Source organism: Trachurus japonicus, chromosome 11 (assembly GCF_045865225.1).
Source record: "Trachurus japonicus isolate A0001 chromosome 11, Traja_1.0".
NCBI lineage: Eukaryota > Metazoa > Chordata > Actinopteri > Carangiformes > Carangidae > Trachurus > Trachurus japonicus.
Genome location: NC_140917.1, coordinates 7,029,147 through 7,047,036, shown reverse-complemented (window position 1 = coordinate 7,047,036; position 17,890 = coordinate 7,029,147). Strand labels below are relative to the sequence as shown.

At 40.1% G+C, this 17,890-nt stretch overlaps 1 protein-coding gene across 3 annotated transcripts; it reads right to left on the bottom strand.

Moving 5' to 3' along the window:
- Positions 1 to 2,522: 2,522 nt before the first annotated feature.
- Positions 2,523 to 17,826, bottom strand: LOC146978095 (myelin-associated glycoprotein). Of its 3 annotated transcripts, none has more exons than XM_085790318.1 (12): positions 17,723 to 17,826; positions 17,405 to 17,461; positions 16,068 to 16,276; positions 15,044 to 15,197; positions 13,581 to 13,738; positions 12,473 to 12,626; positions 8,301 to 8,437; positions 8,058 to 8,196; positions 4,880 to 4,982; positions 4,702 to 4,720; positions 2,879 to 2,956; positions 2,523 to 2,781 (listed from the first exon to the last, which is right to left on the bottom strand). In XM_085790318.1, exons 2-12 carry the CDS (start codon positions 17,451 to 17,453, stop codon positions 2,710 to 2,712), a joined length of 1,272 nt encoding a protein of 423 aa, XP_085646444.1. In that variant the 5' UTR covers positions 17,454 to 17,461; positions 17,723 to 17,826; the 3' UTR covers positions 2,523 to 2,709. The 3 variants fall into 3 exon arrangements, with proteins under 3 accessions (XP_085646444.1, XP_085646446.1, XP_085646445.1); XM_085790320.1 differs by having other exon boundaries at positions 17,405 to 17,524; positions 17,723 to 17,818; XM_085790319.1 differs by lacking the exon at positions 17,723 to 17,826 and having other exon boundaries at positions 17,405 to 17,648.
- Between the last annotated feature and the right edge of the window lie 64 nt (positions 17,827 to 17,890).

The following is a 17,890-nucleotide window of genomic DNA, read 5'->3' as shown; positions in this document are numbered from 1 at the left end:
TTCCTCTGCTGATTAAACCCTTTATATATAAAAAAAGACACATAAAAGAGACATTTTGGCGTTTTGCCCTCAGTCTATTTTTAGGGATCAAACACTTTTTTTTCACTGCCTGGTCAGTTTCCAACCCACAGACTAAACAATTTAACACATTAGGCGCATTAGGCAGGAATGTGGCGCAGCAGCCAGACAACAGCCACATCTCCCTATAGACAAGAAGCGAGGCGTGAAATCAAAGGCCCGAGCTGAAGGAACATGCGTGTCAGTGCCTCGGTGTCAGTGCTGAGGAATTTTTTGGAGGATCTGGGGAGTTTGGTTTTCTGTCTCCGAGACGAATCTGATCTCATTCTGGGTTCTGTTTCTGGAGGTTTACATCATTACAAATGGAGAATTATTATGTTATGCAGGTGACACATTTTCCGACTGAAGCTGAAGTAAGTTGTAGCCCAGTGTGGGTCTCTTTACAGCTTTACTTCAGTTCATAAATCTGGATCGCAAGTCATCTGTTCCCCTCTGTTCCCTCTTCGCTGAAGGAATTTAAAACCCTGGAGTCACATTTGAATATAAAAAGAAATGTTGCCCCAGATGTTCAGAGCAACATGTGGCAGGTGATGCTGCGGCTAGGAATGACATGCATGTACTACAGCACTACACTGTTTCCCAAATTATGTTGTGGTTGCATCCAAAATTAGCAACATGTCATTTATAGAAAATGAGCTCGAGCTACTCAAAACCTATTTACTGCTATTGGGAGTTAGTTGCATATAAATATAATTTTCCAAAAGCACATCTGATGTCTGACTGTTGCCTTGAAAACCAACAGATCTATGCCTGCAGAACTGGTGCCAAGGAATGTTTGAATTGACTTTCTGCAAATAGAAATGATATATTTTCTTTGTGCACTTTTGCAAATTAGGTCAGGAACCACAAAAAAGTTCAGTGATCCAATAAAACCTCTGCTGATTGGTTGACACCATTATGACGGTGGCGTCATTGTTGCTTTCAGCATCAGCAGCAGTAAATCCCCCCGCAGTGTGTCACAGATTAAAGGACTCAGAGGCCTCAACTTTCTTTTGTTGGGTTTTTTTTTTTATTTCAGAGGAAATTAGCGCTGCAGACGCTAACAGCAACACGCTGTGCGTCATGCACACACGCGCACGCGGTCATCGAGGAAACTGGAGAGGAAGTAAGTGACAGTTAGATCCGGAACAACTGTCCAACTGTGATGATGAGCAAAGGTTAAGTTATGTAATGTTAAAGCTACATACAGTGTAAAGGTAGATGTTTGTGTTAAAGCTACATACAGTATAAAGGTAGATGTTTGTGTTAAAGCTCCATACAGTATAAAGGTAGATGTCCATGCGTAGTGTGATTATAAAGCAGCTCTAGGTTCTATATTAATACTGTGAAAGTATCAAAGCCTCAGTCCACAGAGAAATGCACACAGCCTGTATTCAGACACTGAGCCTTAAAACCATGAACATCAGTTGTGAACCCTGTTCACATTTAGAATCAAACACAGGCTATTTTAGAAGGAAGAAATCTCCACATCTAATGTTAATTGACTCCAAACTTATCCATGACTGCTGCTATGATAAACTACAAGCATTGTTAACTTTTTTTCTTTTTTTTGCATTAACATTATTGTAGCTCATCCTCACACATCCACTGTTAGGCCAAAGTAACACAAATATACTCATTTTAAAATACTTACAGTTTATCTGTAGCTTTGCCTCGGAGAGTTGGTATCGATCCAGCCTGAGAAAGTCCAGTCCAGCGGTGCATGGACCCTTGTAGCTGAAGCAGTCAGACTTTGCCGACTGAAGCTGGGGCAAATAAAATTAACCCATGTCTCTTCGGCTGGGGGCAATATGATGGAGCGTGAGGGTTTGTCTCCAACAGAGCAGCTTTCCAGTTGTGATAGCGCTCCGGCCGTCACATAAAAAAAAAGTAAATAACGGATCTTCAAAGGTAGCTGTGGTGGTGGGTGGAGACAGCATTGTTCAAATGAACCGGCCGGTTACGTCACAGAATTACCCAACCCTTAACCCAACAAATGGGTTACTCACTGAAAAATAACCCAATTACTTGAACAACCCAGGAATTGGGTTAAATGGATAGCCTTATAACCCTGAAAATGGGTTACACCCTGGAAAAATAACCCAAAAATTTAACTCAACACCAGTAACTCAGAAATTGGGTTACAGAGATAACCCAACCGCCCACCACCACCTGGACCCACCATCCAATACTTTGCAGGATTTGGTTTCTCTGAGTGTTTTATTCTGAAATCTGCTCTGTTTTTCAATTGGATCACTTTAGAAAACAGCCAGCCAATCAGAAGAGAGGCTTGGAGCCTCCTCTCTTCTGATTGGCTGACACCCACCTGCTGTTACCAAAACTCCAGGAAAAAGTTGAAGAGGAGAACGAAAACTACTCTTCTTATGGATCAACACAAAATAAAAAAACAGGAGAAGATATGAATATGGAGCTGAACATCTTTAATAGTTTCGTACTCTTGATGAATTATAAATCAATCACATTGATTCAGAATTAAGAAGCTGAACTTTAGTTTCAACATCAAACAATTTTCAAACATATTGTGGTGGTGAATAACAAAACAGACTGACAGAGCTTCAAACCAGCAGATAAAGAGCACAGAGGAGAAGCCATTTAACATACAGTATATAATATACTAAACCACTGTAATGTTTATTCATTCATTGAGGCACGGTTCATGTAGTGTGAATCTTCAGTGGCCTTCTTCGTTTTCTGCTGTTGAAACTTGTGCAGATAAAAGACAAATAACAAAAATATGAATTCAAACTACAAACCCAGACAAAAGAAAAGGAATAGATGAATGTGATTCATTCTCAGATACCTGGATTTGTTCGTATTCAGACTTGACGCTGACTTTCCTCAGGTCAGTGTAGGCGTTTTCTGCCTTCAGCTCCAACTCCTGAGAAAATGAGAAGGAAATGAAATGTGATTATTAATCACAAGGCAGTGAGCTGGAACTGAGCAACAAATACAACCTGGAGTGTGAAATAAAACAGTGTCTACAACAAAATAGTTGAAGCTTTAAAGTCCCACTCCCGCGACCCTTTTCGGCCATTTTAAAACCAGCTCATTAGCCATGCACATTAGCAATGTACCTCTGGGGGGTGGGCGGAGACTGCGCTGCTCTGCACCCGCCCAGCCACCTCCTCGCACCCCACCCCCCCGCTTGCTGACAGCTGGACATTGTACAATTACAGATTCAGCGCGTTTAGCGTAAAATTCCACACTGGGATTCGATCCCAGACTGGAACACAGTCCTTGCTCATGGTGCAAGCTGCTCTACCAGGTGAGCTATACCTATTATACCTAGACAGCTACACCGAGCTGTGAAGGCTTTCACCTCTGAGCCAGATGCAGAGCGGGGCGGGAGCTTGTAGCACTAGTGCCCTCCCCTGGAGCTGTGACACCCTCAACTCCAGTCTTCCTGAAACTGCCAGTTCGCGTCTGCCATTGGTTCACAGCAGTTTGAAGGCAGAAAAACTCTGAAATGCAATTTTGCACTTCCTTCTCTGCTGATAAGTGCTCTAACACAAGAAAAATGCCACAGGAACATGTGAAAAGCTCAGAAAACACGATTTTCACGGGAGTGGGTCTTTAAAGGGATAGTTCAACATTTTGGCAAATTGGCCCATTGCCATAATCCCTATAGTCTTAGCAGTAGGTCCGTTACCTTTAATTGTCGGTGCAAGCTATTTCTAGAACGGTGGAGCAGAGCCGTGAGCTGCTCAGAGCTACGCTACGGAGGCTAATGGGATTTCTTGGTTTCCCTCATCAAACTCATCAAATACACAATCCAACAACTCCAAAACGCTCTGGTGGACAAGTTGTGACCTGCACATTCACCACGGGGACAGTTTTTCAGCAAGCAGTCTCTGCATTTACCTCTAAAACAACTCTGTCTGGTAACGTTGTGTTATTATCTCATAGCGTGGTGAATGTGCAGGTCACAACTTGTCCAGTAGAGCGTTTTGGAGTTGTTGGATTGTGTATTTGATGAGTTTGATGAGGGAAACCAAGAAATCCCATTAGCCTCCGTAGTGTAGCTCTGAGCAGCTCACGGCTCTGCTCCGCCATTCAAAAAATAGCTTGCACTGACAAATAAAGGTAACAAACCTACTGCTATAACTATAGGGATTATGGCAATGGGCCAATTTGCCAAAAATGTTGAACTATCCCTTTAAGTTGAATCTAAGTGTTATAATGGAGCTGGACTCTGGATAGGCTATTTGGCCTCAGGGTTCAGATTATTCTGTCACAGATATAATTTTCTAATCATCAAAACTAACTGGAAATGAGACTCCCCATTATGAGGAAAACTGGCGTCGCTCCAACCATCAGTTTTTAAGACGCTGCCAATTTCTCCTCCTAAGTCAGATCAAGATTGTTTATCTAGCGAACGCAGCAGAGGAGAGACGACTCTCTCTAAAAGGCAAAATGACGTATCACTCGTCCATTAGTCATCCAGATTTCCTGCTGAAATGAAGCGCTGAAGACACGGCGAACGTCGGCGAGACGATTGCTCTGACTGGACGGTGACGTGTCGAGGATGTCAGAGGCGACTTATCAGATCGAGTGTGTTAACGTCTGGTGTCTGTCACTTTCTCTGTTTGAACAGAAGAGAAAGAAAGAAAAAATTCCTCTCACCTTCAGCCGCCTGGAAAGACTTGACAGCAGAAAAAAAACAAAAAAAAAACAGAGGAGAAGGATTAGACAAAACCCACAGGAAGGAACTGGTGAGGATTTTCAAGAACAAGAAGTTGAGGAAGAAAAAACTGCACTGTCATGATTCAGAAAAACGTATTTATTTATTTATTTTTTTTACCTTTTATACTTGTACAGGTCGACAGTGACGGTCAGGACGAAGAGGAGGAACACCGCTCCACACAGAACGTAGGGAATCAACACCGAGTCTTCAATCCTCAAGCCTGAAACACAATAAAAACACACAACAGGTCAAATTTCATCCCCCAAAGAAGAACACACAGTGACAGACTAGTTATTACACAATCAATTTACACAACCACTTTTCTTACAATTTGACATGTTTGCATTTTTCCGCACAAAGTGACAAATGGCGTTTGAAGAGCTTGTTTCCTTTGTGCGCAGTTTTGTCTTCATGATGCTCCCTGGTTGGTTGTTTCTGACGTTTGTATGACGGTGTCTGTGTGTGAGGCTGCTGGACACTGCTGGGTGTGAACACGACCCCCAGGCCAGAGGGTGTTTTAAGTTTGTGTCTCAGATAAATATTCTGAAATTTATAAGTCTTTTTCAGCCAACTGCTTCTCATAGCGTCATAACCCCCCCCCCTCAGTGTTGCTGTTCACTTCTTTATCCAGCTTTGTGTCACATTTTTATATTAAAATTTGAGACAATTAAAAGGCTTGTACATCCTCCTACAAACAATTACAATTAGGTGTTGGACCACAATGAGGAGTGAAGTGCTCAAATTATGTATAAAGTAAATAATAATATGCTTCCAGACGGTGTCCAGAGGATGTTTCTACGGTGGCCCTGAGGGGTCAGGACGCTGCAAACTCCACAACACAACACATTAAGAAAAACGCGCAGAAAACATTTTCTGTTGTGTTGTGACATTTGCTGCGCGTTTTTTCTTAATGTGTTGTGTTGTGGGATTTGAAGCGTGTTTTTCCTTAAAGTGAAATTCCGGCGTAAGTGTAAACCATGGTCAAACACACCGTAACACCGAGTTAGACCCCCCCTCGAGAGATCAATTTGCCCGACCGCTACATTCACGAGATCCACCAACTTCAGCAAATACCGCAATATCGCCACACACGGCGCTCTCCGGATCCACTGTCTGACCGCAACCAAAACGCCACCATTTGCCCAAAATAATGTTCAGAACTGCACCAAATGTCATCAATAGTACACACAGGGTCCCAGCACGTAGTACGAGTTGTCAAACATCTGCTAGCTTTGCCTGTTTTCTTTAGCAAGGAGATGCAACTCAACTCACCTACTTCTCCTCCGGGAGCCGCTCGTTGGTGAGGAAGCCCTGACGAGTCGATCACCGAGTGCACCGGAGTTCCGCAGCTCAATCAACAATTACCTCATGGAAATACAATCAGAGTTTTTTTTTTTTTATCTTGCATATCACTTTATAACTATTATTATCGAGTGCTGGCCACGATATAGGCGCAAATGAGCATTTTTAAGAGCTGCGGAACTCCGGTGCACTCGGTGATCGACTCGTCAGGGCTTCCTCACGAACGAGCGGCTCCAGGAGGAGAAGTAGGTGAGTTGAGTTGCATCTCCTTGCTAAAGAAAACAGGCAAAGCTAGCAGATGTTTGACAACTCGTACTACGTGCTGGGACCCTGTGTGTACTATTGATGACATTTGGTGCAGTTCTGAGCATTATTTTGGGCAAATGGTGGCGTTTTGGTTGCGGTCAGACAGTGGATCCTAAGAGCGCCGTGTGTGGCGATATTGCGGTATTTGCTGAAGTTGGTGGATCTCGTGAATGTAGCGGTCGGGCAAATTGATCTCTCGAGGGGGGGTCTAACTCGGTGTTACGGTATGTTTGACCATGGTTTACACTTACGCCGGAATTTCACTTTAATGTGTTGTGTTGTGTTTTGGAGTTTGCAGCGTCCTGACCCCTCAGGGCCACCGTGTGTTTCAGACTCGAACCAGTAGATATGAACTAAGAGGGGCTTATGTGTATACAATAGCAAAGGTACGAACAAATGTGAAACAAAGATGTATATCAATTAAAGGAGTCAATCAATGGAATAACCTATAATTAGAAATCAAACTCTGTAGGCTACAGTAACACACTTAACAGATTCAGAAACTTATTTAAAAATAATATTATTAATAAATATAAAACTGAATTATAAATACCAGTGTGCTCATAAAATGAGTGGACGGAAGATGTTAATTTAAGAAGGGTATAGGCAAAATAAGCTGATGCTTCAGCCTATACACCTTTTCGGTCAAAGTGCATTTGTTGTGTTTTTGTTTTGTTTTGTTTCGTTTTGTATCTATACTTTTATATTTGTCTATTGTACTTGTTTTTATAAGACTGAAATAAACACACTAAACTAAAACTAAACGTGACATCTGATGGCCCGAAACGTCGCAAATAAATATCCAGGAGCTTATTCTAGTGTGTGGACTCTATATTTTTCTTTTTTTATATTATATAGGAGCATAAATCACACTGAATGCAGTGACGACAACAGCGGTGACCATAATGGAGTGAGCACTTCAGTCACGTCGCCCCACTCTGTTGCCTCATCATAAACAGAACAGAGTCTAGAGACACAAAGTCTGTTGTGCAACGCCCTGTCGAGTCTTGACTCCGTATCTACTGTGCTTTTTTTCTCTTAACATCAGGCAGTGAATGAATCAGATTAACCGACTGTTTCTGAATCCACGAGGTGTCCACCAACGGTTGCACAATTCAGAGACGGATCACGTAGAGAAGCTGCAGATTTAAAGGTCTGATTGTAGCTATAAAAACCATCTCAGTGTAGTTGTCTATCTCCTCTCTCAGCTTCTCTCTGGAGCTCTAGTAACAAGTTGGTGTCAGCCAATCAGAGAAGAGGAGGCCCTGAGACTCTCTTCTGATTGGCTGGCTGTTTTCTGACTGATCCAATAAAAATAGAGCAGATTTCAGAATAAAACATTCAGAGAAACCAAATTCTGCAAATTGATGGAGGTGGTGAGGAGGCGGGCATTAGTGCGACTGCTTTGTTGTGACATCACAAAGTGACAGGAAGTCCTGACGGCTGGTTTTAAGACTCAGTTTCTGAATACAGGCTGTGTGCATTTCCCTGTGGACTGAGGCTTTGATACTTTCACAGTATTAATATAGAACCTAGAGCTGCTTTATAATCACACTACACATGGACATCTACATAAATACTGTATAGACCTTTAACACAAACATCTACCTTTATACTGTATGGAGCTTTAACACAAACATCTACCTTTATACATGAAGACATGTACTATATGAAGGTTTAAGTTTACCTTTGGTGGGGCTGACCTCCAGAGCCACTGATCTGGATCTCTGATAGCCCCTCAATGATTGAGCTTCACACAGATACGTCCCACTGTCCTCCAGCTTCATTTGCAGCACCAGAGTCTCTCCCTCTGCCACGGTATGGAGCTATGATGAAGATTTATTTTATTTAAAAAAAAAGCAAAGTCAAGCAAAATCAGTGAGACACCGTAAACAATAAGTAACTTGACAAATAAACGACGGTCTCTCACCGCCATGCCGTTGTCTCTGTACCAGCTGTAGCGGCTCACAGGAGGGTTGGCGTCACTCAAACATGTGAATGTCACCGTGGTTCCCTCAGAAACCGGACCAGACGGGCTGAGTTCGGCCACGGTGAATCTCGGAGCATCTGCAGGAGCAGAGATGGACAGAGTACTCAACCCCAGTACTTGAGTAAGAGTACAAATACTACTGGTCAAAATTTACTCTGTTACAAGTAAAAGTAGCTCAGTCGACATGTTACTCGAGTAAGAGTAAAAAAGTACTTGCTTTTAAAGGTACTTAAGTATCCAAAAGTACATGCTTTTAAATTTACTTTAAGTAAAAGTAAGAGTAAGAGTAAGTTTCTTATTTTTCACATCAATGAATTACTATATTTTTTTCTAAATTAATTTAAGGACCTTTTAACTCTTGTTTCTGAGAATTAACTCTTTGAAACCAGCTGATGTGCTGCTTTTAGGGGTCAGGGTTTCCTTCTCTGACAAACACAGCTTGTGTCCAATAGGATTTTAGAAAAAAGAAGAAAAAAAAAGAGCAGACCTGAAAGTAACGAGTACTTTTCAGCCTTCCTAGAAATTAACTCGAATAAAAGTAAAAATATTTGTCTTGGAAATGTATTCAAGTAAGAGTAATAAGTACCAAAGAAATCTAATACTCAAGTAAATTACAAATCTTCTGAATATGTACTTAAGTACAGTAGGCTACTCAAGTAAATTTACTCTGTTACTGTCCACCACTGTGCAGGAGGAGCCACAGACACATCAGACAGGACAACTGGATCCAATTCAATTCAATTCAGTTCAATTCAATTCAATATACTTTAATTGTCCCCATAGGGAAATTTGTCGTGGGCTTCACTGATGGTCCACAGTTTAAAAATAAAACAATCAATCAAACAAACAAACAAACAAACAAACAATAAAAGCCCACCACCAGGTTCTGATTTGCACCAAGGAGTGACAGTTCATGAGGAGAAATTTTTTCTCTGGTGCATGCTGGTATTAATGAAGGTCTGCAGTCTTTATTCTAGGTAATTATAATAATAATAATAATGGATTACATTTATATAGCGCTTTTCTATTGTTACCCAATACCCAAAGCGCGTACAGCAACCATTATTCATTCATACCACATTCACACCGGTGGTGGTAAACTACGTGTGTAGCCACAGCTGCCCCGGGGCAGACTGACGGAAGCGTGGCTGCCATTTCGCGCCAAACGGCCCCTCCGACCACCACCATGATCATTCATACGCATTCACACGAGGCAAGTTGGGTTAGGTGTCTTGCCCAAGGACACTACGACAGAGACTGGGAGAGAGCGGGATTCGAACCTCCAACCCTCTGATTATTGGACGACCCGCTCTACCGCCTGAGCCACTGCTGTTGTTTATGAAAAGCCAGAGTCAGTTTATCACCTGTTACAGGTCACGAACCATAAATTACCAGTTGTGACTTTCAGAATCATTTAAAAACCTGTGCTGCAAAATCATTTCTTCTACACAGGTGTGACTTACACACACACACACACAGCCGGTGTTGTGCCTGTGGCTGAACGCTTCACTTCAACACCAAGTTGAGACAAGTTCAGCTCCTCAAACTCTGACAGGGAAAAGAAAATACGTCCAACTCTGCAAAAAAAGACACAAAACAAAAAATCCCCCCCTGAGGTCTCGTCACTCTGAGCGGCCGTGTTCAAACACGTCGGACTATATTTTCTTCTGTCTGTGTGTCATACCATGTTCAACACACTCATCAACTTAATAGACAATAAATCAACCTAATAGACAATAAGTCACAGTCAGAGCGAAGACACGAAGGAAGGAAGACAGGAAGGAGAGGGAGGAACTTGTCAAATGTGTCATTAATGTGTGAATTGGTGACTGATCATCATCAGTCATCAGTATCTTCAGTTTGTTATTGAACAAGAATGAAAAGAAAAAAGCACATAAATGTCTCTTGTTACATGTGTTTTGAGAGGATGTGTTTACTTTAAGAATATATTTAAAAAGTTTCAATTCTATCACAACAAAGTTTCACTAATGCACAACTGCAATATTAATCTGTTATATAATACAATCTTTCTTTGACTGTTTCCCACTCACTCTAATCTAATAATTGAATATGGTCTTAATGAAACAACAGGTGATTTTCCCATCTCAGGGTTTAATTAACTTAATTAGCAATTTGCAGGAAAGTGATGGTGATTAGAGATTATATAGTATATTAAATAAGATTAAAGCATCTACAAAGAACTTTCATTTTGTGTTGATTTTGGCGACCCCTGTGGACAAAACCGGTAGTGTTTTGCTAGAATGAAGACTGCCTTTCCCATGAGCTCTAGTGCGTATTGTCGTAAAAGATGCTTATCTGGCTTGTGCGTGCAGCGAGTGCTGTAGATTGTTTCGTCCGGTGGAACATCCTCACCACTGCCTCCCTAAGGTTAAGAGTTACACTATTAAGAAATAGCTTATCTTCACACCCATGGCCTCATTTGTTGCCGTGCTGACTTTTGCATATCCAGATAAAAGTTTGTTGTAGTTGCTTTAATAATTATGTTATCTGTGGCAGGATGTTTTTGATTCTTTGATATTTCAATAAACATTTTACAACATCTCAAAGTTCAAATCAACAAATTAAGTCAGATTATGTACTCACAACAAAGTTATCTCAAGGCTCTTTACGAAAATATATTAATGTAGCCTATAATTATATGTTATTAGATGATGGAAAACACTGATGTGTTTTCTGTTGTACCAGGTCCCAGTGGAGCTTCTTTAACCTTCTTCTTGTGTTAGGGTCGCCACTGACAAGTTTTTAGGTTTTAATGCATAAAAGTACCACATAAATTTGTTTATTGCTTTTTGACTTTGTCAGGAACGTCTATTAAAACAAAATAAAACTTCAAATTATGAAATTTGTGTTGTTAGGGTCTGTTTTGACACGGTTATAACGATAAGAACAATAATCATAAGTGCAAAACCAACTTTTTCATGGATAAGGAAGCCTAACAACATAACCAAGAGATGAGAAACAAATGGGTTGATAAATAATTGCTTTTACAGCTGATATAAGACACGGGTCAAAACCGACCCTAACACAAGAGATGGTAGAGAAAGCAAACCCAAGACGAAGGCTCAACAACCTTATCCATCGTACACTGTGACTTCCTGTCTTTAAAGGGCCACAGGATGTATTTGTGGTTGTGATGGGATGTTTAATGGGAAAAAAAGCAAAAACAAAACTATGACTGTGACACAGTTTTGTTTTCCCTCTTTTCTTGTGAAATGGCTTGTGAAATTTGGGGCATTTTTTGGCCTAATTATTTAAAGGAAACCTCCAGATAAGTTTAGAGGGAAAGTCACAGAGTTTTTAAACGACTCATTAAACAGCTGGAACGTGTCCCAGCCACACACACACACACACACACACACACTGGTTTACTGTAAGAGACTGTGTGTTGTGTTTTTAAGGGTCATTGTGTCTTAATCTGTGTAGTAACACATGTGTAAGTGCAACATAAAAATACTATACATATTTAATGCATCATAGTTGTTGTTAAGCCTCTGCAGGTTGGGAAACACTGGTCTGAACACTGTTAAGTAAATAACTCATAAACCTCATATTCTACGTCATTATAAAGTTTCCCTCTCTCTCTCATACTTGAATTTCACCCCAATAGTGACATGCAAAAGTTTGGGCACCCCAGGTCAACATTTCTGAAAATGTGAACAGTTCAGCAGGTGGGAGAAGATGAAATCATCTCCAAAAGGCATGAAGTTAAACATGAAACACTCTTTTGCAAAATTTGAAGCAATATCAGTGTATTATTAATGTTTTAGAATAAAAATGGGAAACAAGCATATTTACAATTTACACACTGTGATAGTTTCCTGTCCTTTTGAAAATGTAAAAGATGAAAATAAATACATACTATATTGTTGAAGATGCAAAGGGAATGTGTTATCTGCAACTTTATGCCTTTTGGAGATCATTTCATCTTCACATTAACAGACATTTTGACCCGGGGTGCCCAAACCTTTGCATGATGCCACTGTTTCAGTTTTTTTCTGCAGAGTACAGTAAAGTGCAGTTATCCCGTGCGCCACTAGAGGCCACTGTGGCGCTGTGAGACTGGTCTGTTGTTGTGGTGAAAACAGACTCACACAGGACGTTGAGTCTCTGGGACGCGGTGGACGTCACGGCGACGCCCCCTGCTGACAGCGGGTAGGACGCAGAGCAGCTGAGGCTCAGGTTGTGGTGGTCGGCCGAGGCCATGAAGGTCAACGTGGAGGTCATCGTCATCTGTCCAACTGAACTCTGCTCTCACAAAGGAAACGGGAAAAAACCTCATTAGTTGTTACATGATTGATATAATGTAGTCGTTGATGGAAGAAAAATTGAACAGAGGTCTGACAATACTCAACATGTATGCTGATATTAATAATAATAATAGTAAATTTTATTTGTAAGCGCTTTTACAAATGCTCAAAGACACTTTACACTTAAAAAAATCATGAAATAGAGTGAAGTCAGAGTGAAATACAGTTAAAAACAGCAATAAAACAGTACAAAACACACAAAAATAATATAAAAAGGTGAGTTTTGAATGTTGGGAGGTGTGTGCAGATACGAATGGGTTTGGGGAGTGAGTTCCAGGGGGATGGGGCAGCAATAGAAAATAATTATAAATTTTGTGATTCATTATGCAAATGTACTTGTTATATATATATATATATATATATATATATATATATATATATATTTTTATATAGCTTACTACATACTACATATGAGTTTATAACTAGTGGCTTTACAATAGAATCATATCTTATGTAAATACTCAAAAACTGAAAAATAAACTGTAACTGCATATATGAAATAAATATATGTATAAATTATGTGTTTTCTATATTTGTTTCATCTTGTAAAAACTAATAGCAATGATAGATTAATCATATTAAAAAGAAAATATAAATTAGGTATCACTATTTCTCGGTGCCAGGAAATCTATTGTATAAATAAACACACACCATATGATCTGTTTTTGATTTAGTGCCGCATACACTGTCCTGCTGTTAAATTAAGCTCAATTATCATTATCAAATGTGTCCCAGGCAAATACATGGCTATTGTTTTATCATTTTGCTCATTTTAAAACTTAAATTTAACATTTGTGCCTTTTTCTTTTAGATAATACTCATTGAAGTCGAGAAGGACGGCCTATGTGTGAATAAATGAATAAATTAGAATAAGTGAGTGATGCTACGTCACCTGCAGCACTTCTGTCTGCTCCTGTCTGGAGCTGTCCTCGGGCAGCCAGGTGAGGGAGGGGGTCAGGCTGCTGCAGGGCGCCGAGGCCGAACACTGCAGCCTCACCTGGTCGCCCTCGGAAAAGTGACTCGCAGAGATGATCACAGGAGGGGGCGCGGCTGCAGAGGAGGAGGAGGAGGAGCAGACCGTGGTTAAAGATGGAGGCGTTTCACTCTCGGTAAACACCACTGACTGTTTGACTGTCACTCAACCCAAAATAACAAATTTAACCCCATGGTAATAAAGATTTTTCAGGACGCAATAACAAAGTTTGAGAATTTTCCCAGAATACATTGGATACAGCAGCAAGATGGCTGCACAAGTAAACAAAGAGACACATTAATGTCAGGATCTTTGCATTAGTAGGTGTTTTAAAATGACATCAACTATTTAATGGCACATTTGATCTTGTGTCCATAAATCACAACCCTATTCTTCATGGAATATTATCCAAAAGTCTGTTTCATTTTTTATTTTATTTTACCTTTATTTTACCAGGCAGATTGCTTGAGATAAAAAGAAAAAAAATCTGTTTTCATCGGTATAAAAATGGAAATTTGCATTTTCAACATTTTCCCCCAATTCATTTATATAAATTGTAAACAGCAGAGGACCCAATATTGAGCCTTGTGGCGCCCCCTTGTGGACCGCCAGAGTATCAGAGGAGCAACCATCAACTTTAACACATTGAGCCCTGTCTGATAGATAGTTAGAAAACCAACTAATAGCAGAATCAGATCATCTGTGCAGTAATACTTCATGGTCCACTGTATCAAAGAGGGAAGCACAGTGTTGTTTGCTATAAAAATACCGTTCACTACTTTGGTAGCTGCACAAAAGGAAGTCACCGTTGTTGTTGATCTTCGCTCTGTAGCGAGGTGAAGTAGAAGCTTTTGGAAATTTTTGTAATTTGACTTTTTGGATCAAATAACTGATATCATCTAATATACTGTACTGTATGTGGTATGTCGTGTTTTTGTTATAGGATTATGCGGACCCCAGGAAGAGTAGCGCCTATGTGACAGCTAATGGGGGTCCATATAAAATAAAAATAAACTCAAATTCAGGAATGAGTAAAGGAGACGACCACCATGGCTGCTATTCAAATGATTGTTAATTAACATAAAGTGCAAGTGTTGTAAGTATTCAATCACAAACCAAAGTTAAAATTTCAACCTGGTGTTTTGTGACATTTGTGGTTAATTCAGTTAAAAAAAATCAGCTTGAGAAAAGGTCATGTGGTCACACAGGTGTTAGGTCAGTTAGATTGATCCTCTTGGAAACATGAACACATGAATCGTTTAAGAAACCACACAGCTATGAGGCCGAAGACGAAACCTTCTTTCATTTGTCACCAAACACACAAACAAACAAAAACAGCATTTCATCTTCCTCACCCTCCTCATCATCTCATCCATTTATACCTGTCTGAGTGCTGATGTTGACTCCTTTATCGAACGTGTATAAGAGTGCGTTCGGACACTCCAGCCTGAAGAAGTATGTGTCGCTGAATTCCTTTGTGAAGGTGTATAAAACTGTGGTGCAGTTCTTCTTCAACAGGTCTCCGACAACGATTCCCTACGAGAGGGTTAGAGAAAATCAATAGAATCTATTAAAGGATCATTTCCGTTTTTTACAATCTGGACTTTATTTCTAGCATAAAATATGATACTTTTACTCACCCAGACAACTTTGGTGTCATTTGGAGTTGTTTTGACGAAATTAGCCCCAGTGGAGCGGCGCGTATATCCGTATAATGCGAGAACACGGGGCACGCAATGCAGCCTCTAAATAACACATTATCCGCTGCAAAACTTGTTCATTTCACCAATATTTTGTTATGATACACTAGTGCTATTCCCCTCCGAGCCCGTGGTGGCATATTATCAACATCCAGCAAACGAGTTCTGCGGCGGATAATGTGTTAGTATTTAGAGGCTGCATTGCGTGCCCCGTGTTCTCGCATTACACGGATTTACGCGCCGCTCCACTGGGGCTAATTTCGTCAAAACAACTCCAAATGACACCAAAGTTGTCTGGGTGAGTAAAATGATAGTATTTTATGCTAGAAATAAGGTCCAGGTTGTAAAAAACTGAAATTATCCTTTAATAATCTATCCTATCTATAATCTATTTAAGTGTTTTTCAACCTGTGGACCCGAGGCCACGTGTGTGGAAGTGGTGGGCCAACAAATCTTTTGCCAGCACAGCTTTGGTGAAAAAAAGTAATAATATACATTAAAAAAAAATTAAAACTGAATAATGTTTTTTTTTTTTTTTTAAATAAAAACAAAATACAGTAAAAAGACATGCAGAGAAGAAACACTGAAATTCAAGAAAATTATGCTGTTGTTACTCAAAACTACCACTAGGTGTCACCAGCTGAAATGCATGCATGCAGGATGTGAAAACAAAACAAGTAGATAAACAAGGACAGTCAGAACCTACTGTTATTTTGTTACTTGTGGGACTTCGTGAATTTATGACAATGGGACCAGACGTACGTCCTCTCCTCCACATCCCACTGTTTGAGCAGTTCAGGAGGTTTTCCTCCTGATTGTCAGGGATCTCAAAGCGACACGGGATCGTGATGCACGAGCCACTGATTCCCACGATGCTCTGAGGCAGCTTCAAGTCCCAGGTTTTACCGAAGAAACCTGCACAGGTACAAGATGCAAGATGGACAGAATTTAGGCGTGGCAAGGCCATTTTATTTGAATAGCCAACAGATTCATGTCTAAACAAACAATTTGTCTCAAAGGGCTTTACATGGCATCGTAACAACATCCTCTGCCCTTAGACCCTCACATCTACCCATAAATAGTCGTACATAATGTTATTTCAGTGTATGTCTTTTTTGGTTCTAGTAGTATTTGCATAATCACAATTATGTATCACATCTTTTGCAATATCTACACACTCCTGCTTGTGCAACTGTGTATACGGGCATAGTGCAATACAATCTGGCACTCTAAACCGATGTGCACTTTAGGGCACCGTGCAATACAACTTGGTACCCATGCACTCCTGCACTTTAGCACTTGTCACTTTGGCCCGGCACCTTTGCACTTTTGCACTTTATCTCTCAGAAACTCTATGATCTCCCTACCAATGGAAGTGTTGTCAAAATGTCAATGTTTTATTTCGTTAAAGTTGTGTGTTGTTGTCTGCATTACGTTTTTTATAATACTATGTTGTTGTTGTTCTGACACTGTACTGTTTTTATGTTTTGGGACTCCGGATGGAAACTAGCACTAGCTGCTACAATCCGGCACATTTACATGTTTTTATATGTCCATTAATGTGCATTGTCCCACCCAAATAAACCAATAAATAAATAAAAACTCCATGGAAAACCCTTTTAACAGGGAAAAATTGGAGAATCCTCAGGGTGAGCAACAGAGGAGGGTTATTTATGCTTCATAAAACACAACTTCTCTTTGTTATGAGGATTTGCTTTTCCTCATTTATTGATCCACAAAGCAAACAATGAATCATTTAACAAGAAAATAACCAGCAGATCAAACCATATTAATCTAATCATTAGCTTAGTGATATCTGATGATATTATATATTATAGGATCCATAGGACACATTTTTGTACTTAATATGCCATCAATACTTGAGGAACAGTTACCAGATTGTTAATTTTACTTGCGACAGAGTATTTTCATAGTATAATATATAAGTACTTTTACTTTTAAATCCTTTTTCACCACTGTTAATCTGATATTTGTTACTTCCACATCAAGAAACCTGATGAAGTAAGTAGTAAAACCACCAACCTTGCGTCACAATGACGAGCAAAGTGACCAAAGTCAAACCAACACCCATGATCTCAGCTGGATGAAGATGAAGCGTCCAAATCCAACATGAAAAATCAAACAAAACAAAAACACAAACAACTGAAGGAGCGGGAAAAAAATTGCTGCTGAGAAAATATTGTTTTTGCTCTGAGGCCAAAAATCACAGCTGATCCAAGTGAGACATCAAAACAAAAACTCTCCCTGAGCAACATCAGTCTGTTCCTCCTCAAACACAACATAAATATAATCAATAGTGATTTTCATCTGTACACATATCCATAAACACCTGTGGCTTACCTGTGAGGTGATGAGCAGCAGCTGCAGACTCCAGACCTCTGCGTGTTCGCTGTGAAAGAGGAATCAATATTTAAAACAGGAAACGCCAGAGCAGGAACGAACTGTGTTTGTGCAACAGCAGAAAGAAATGGTGAAATAAAAGTGTTTGTGGAAAAACCAAACTTTCAT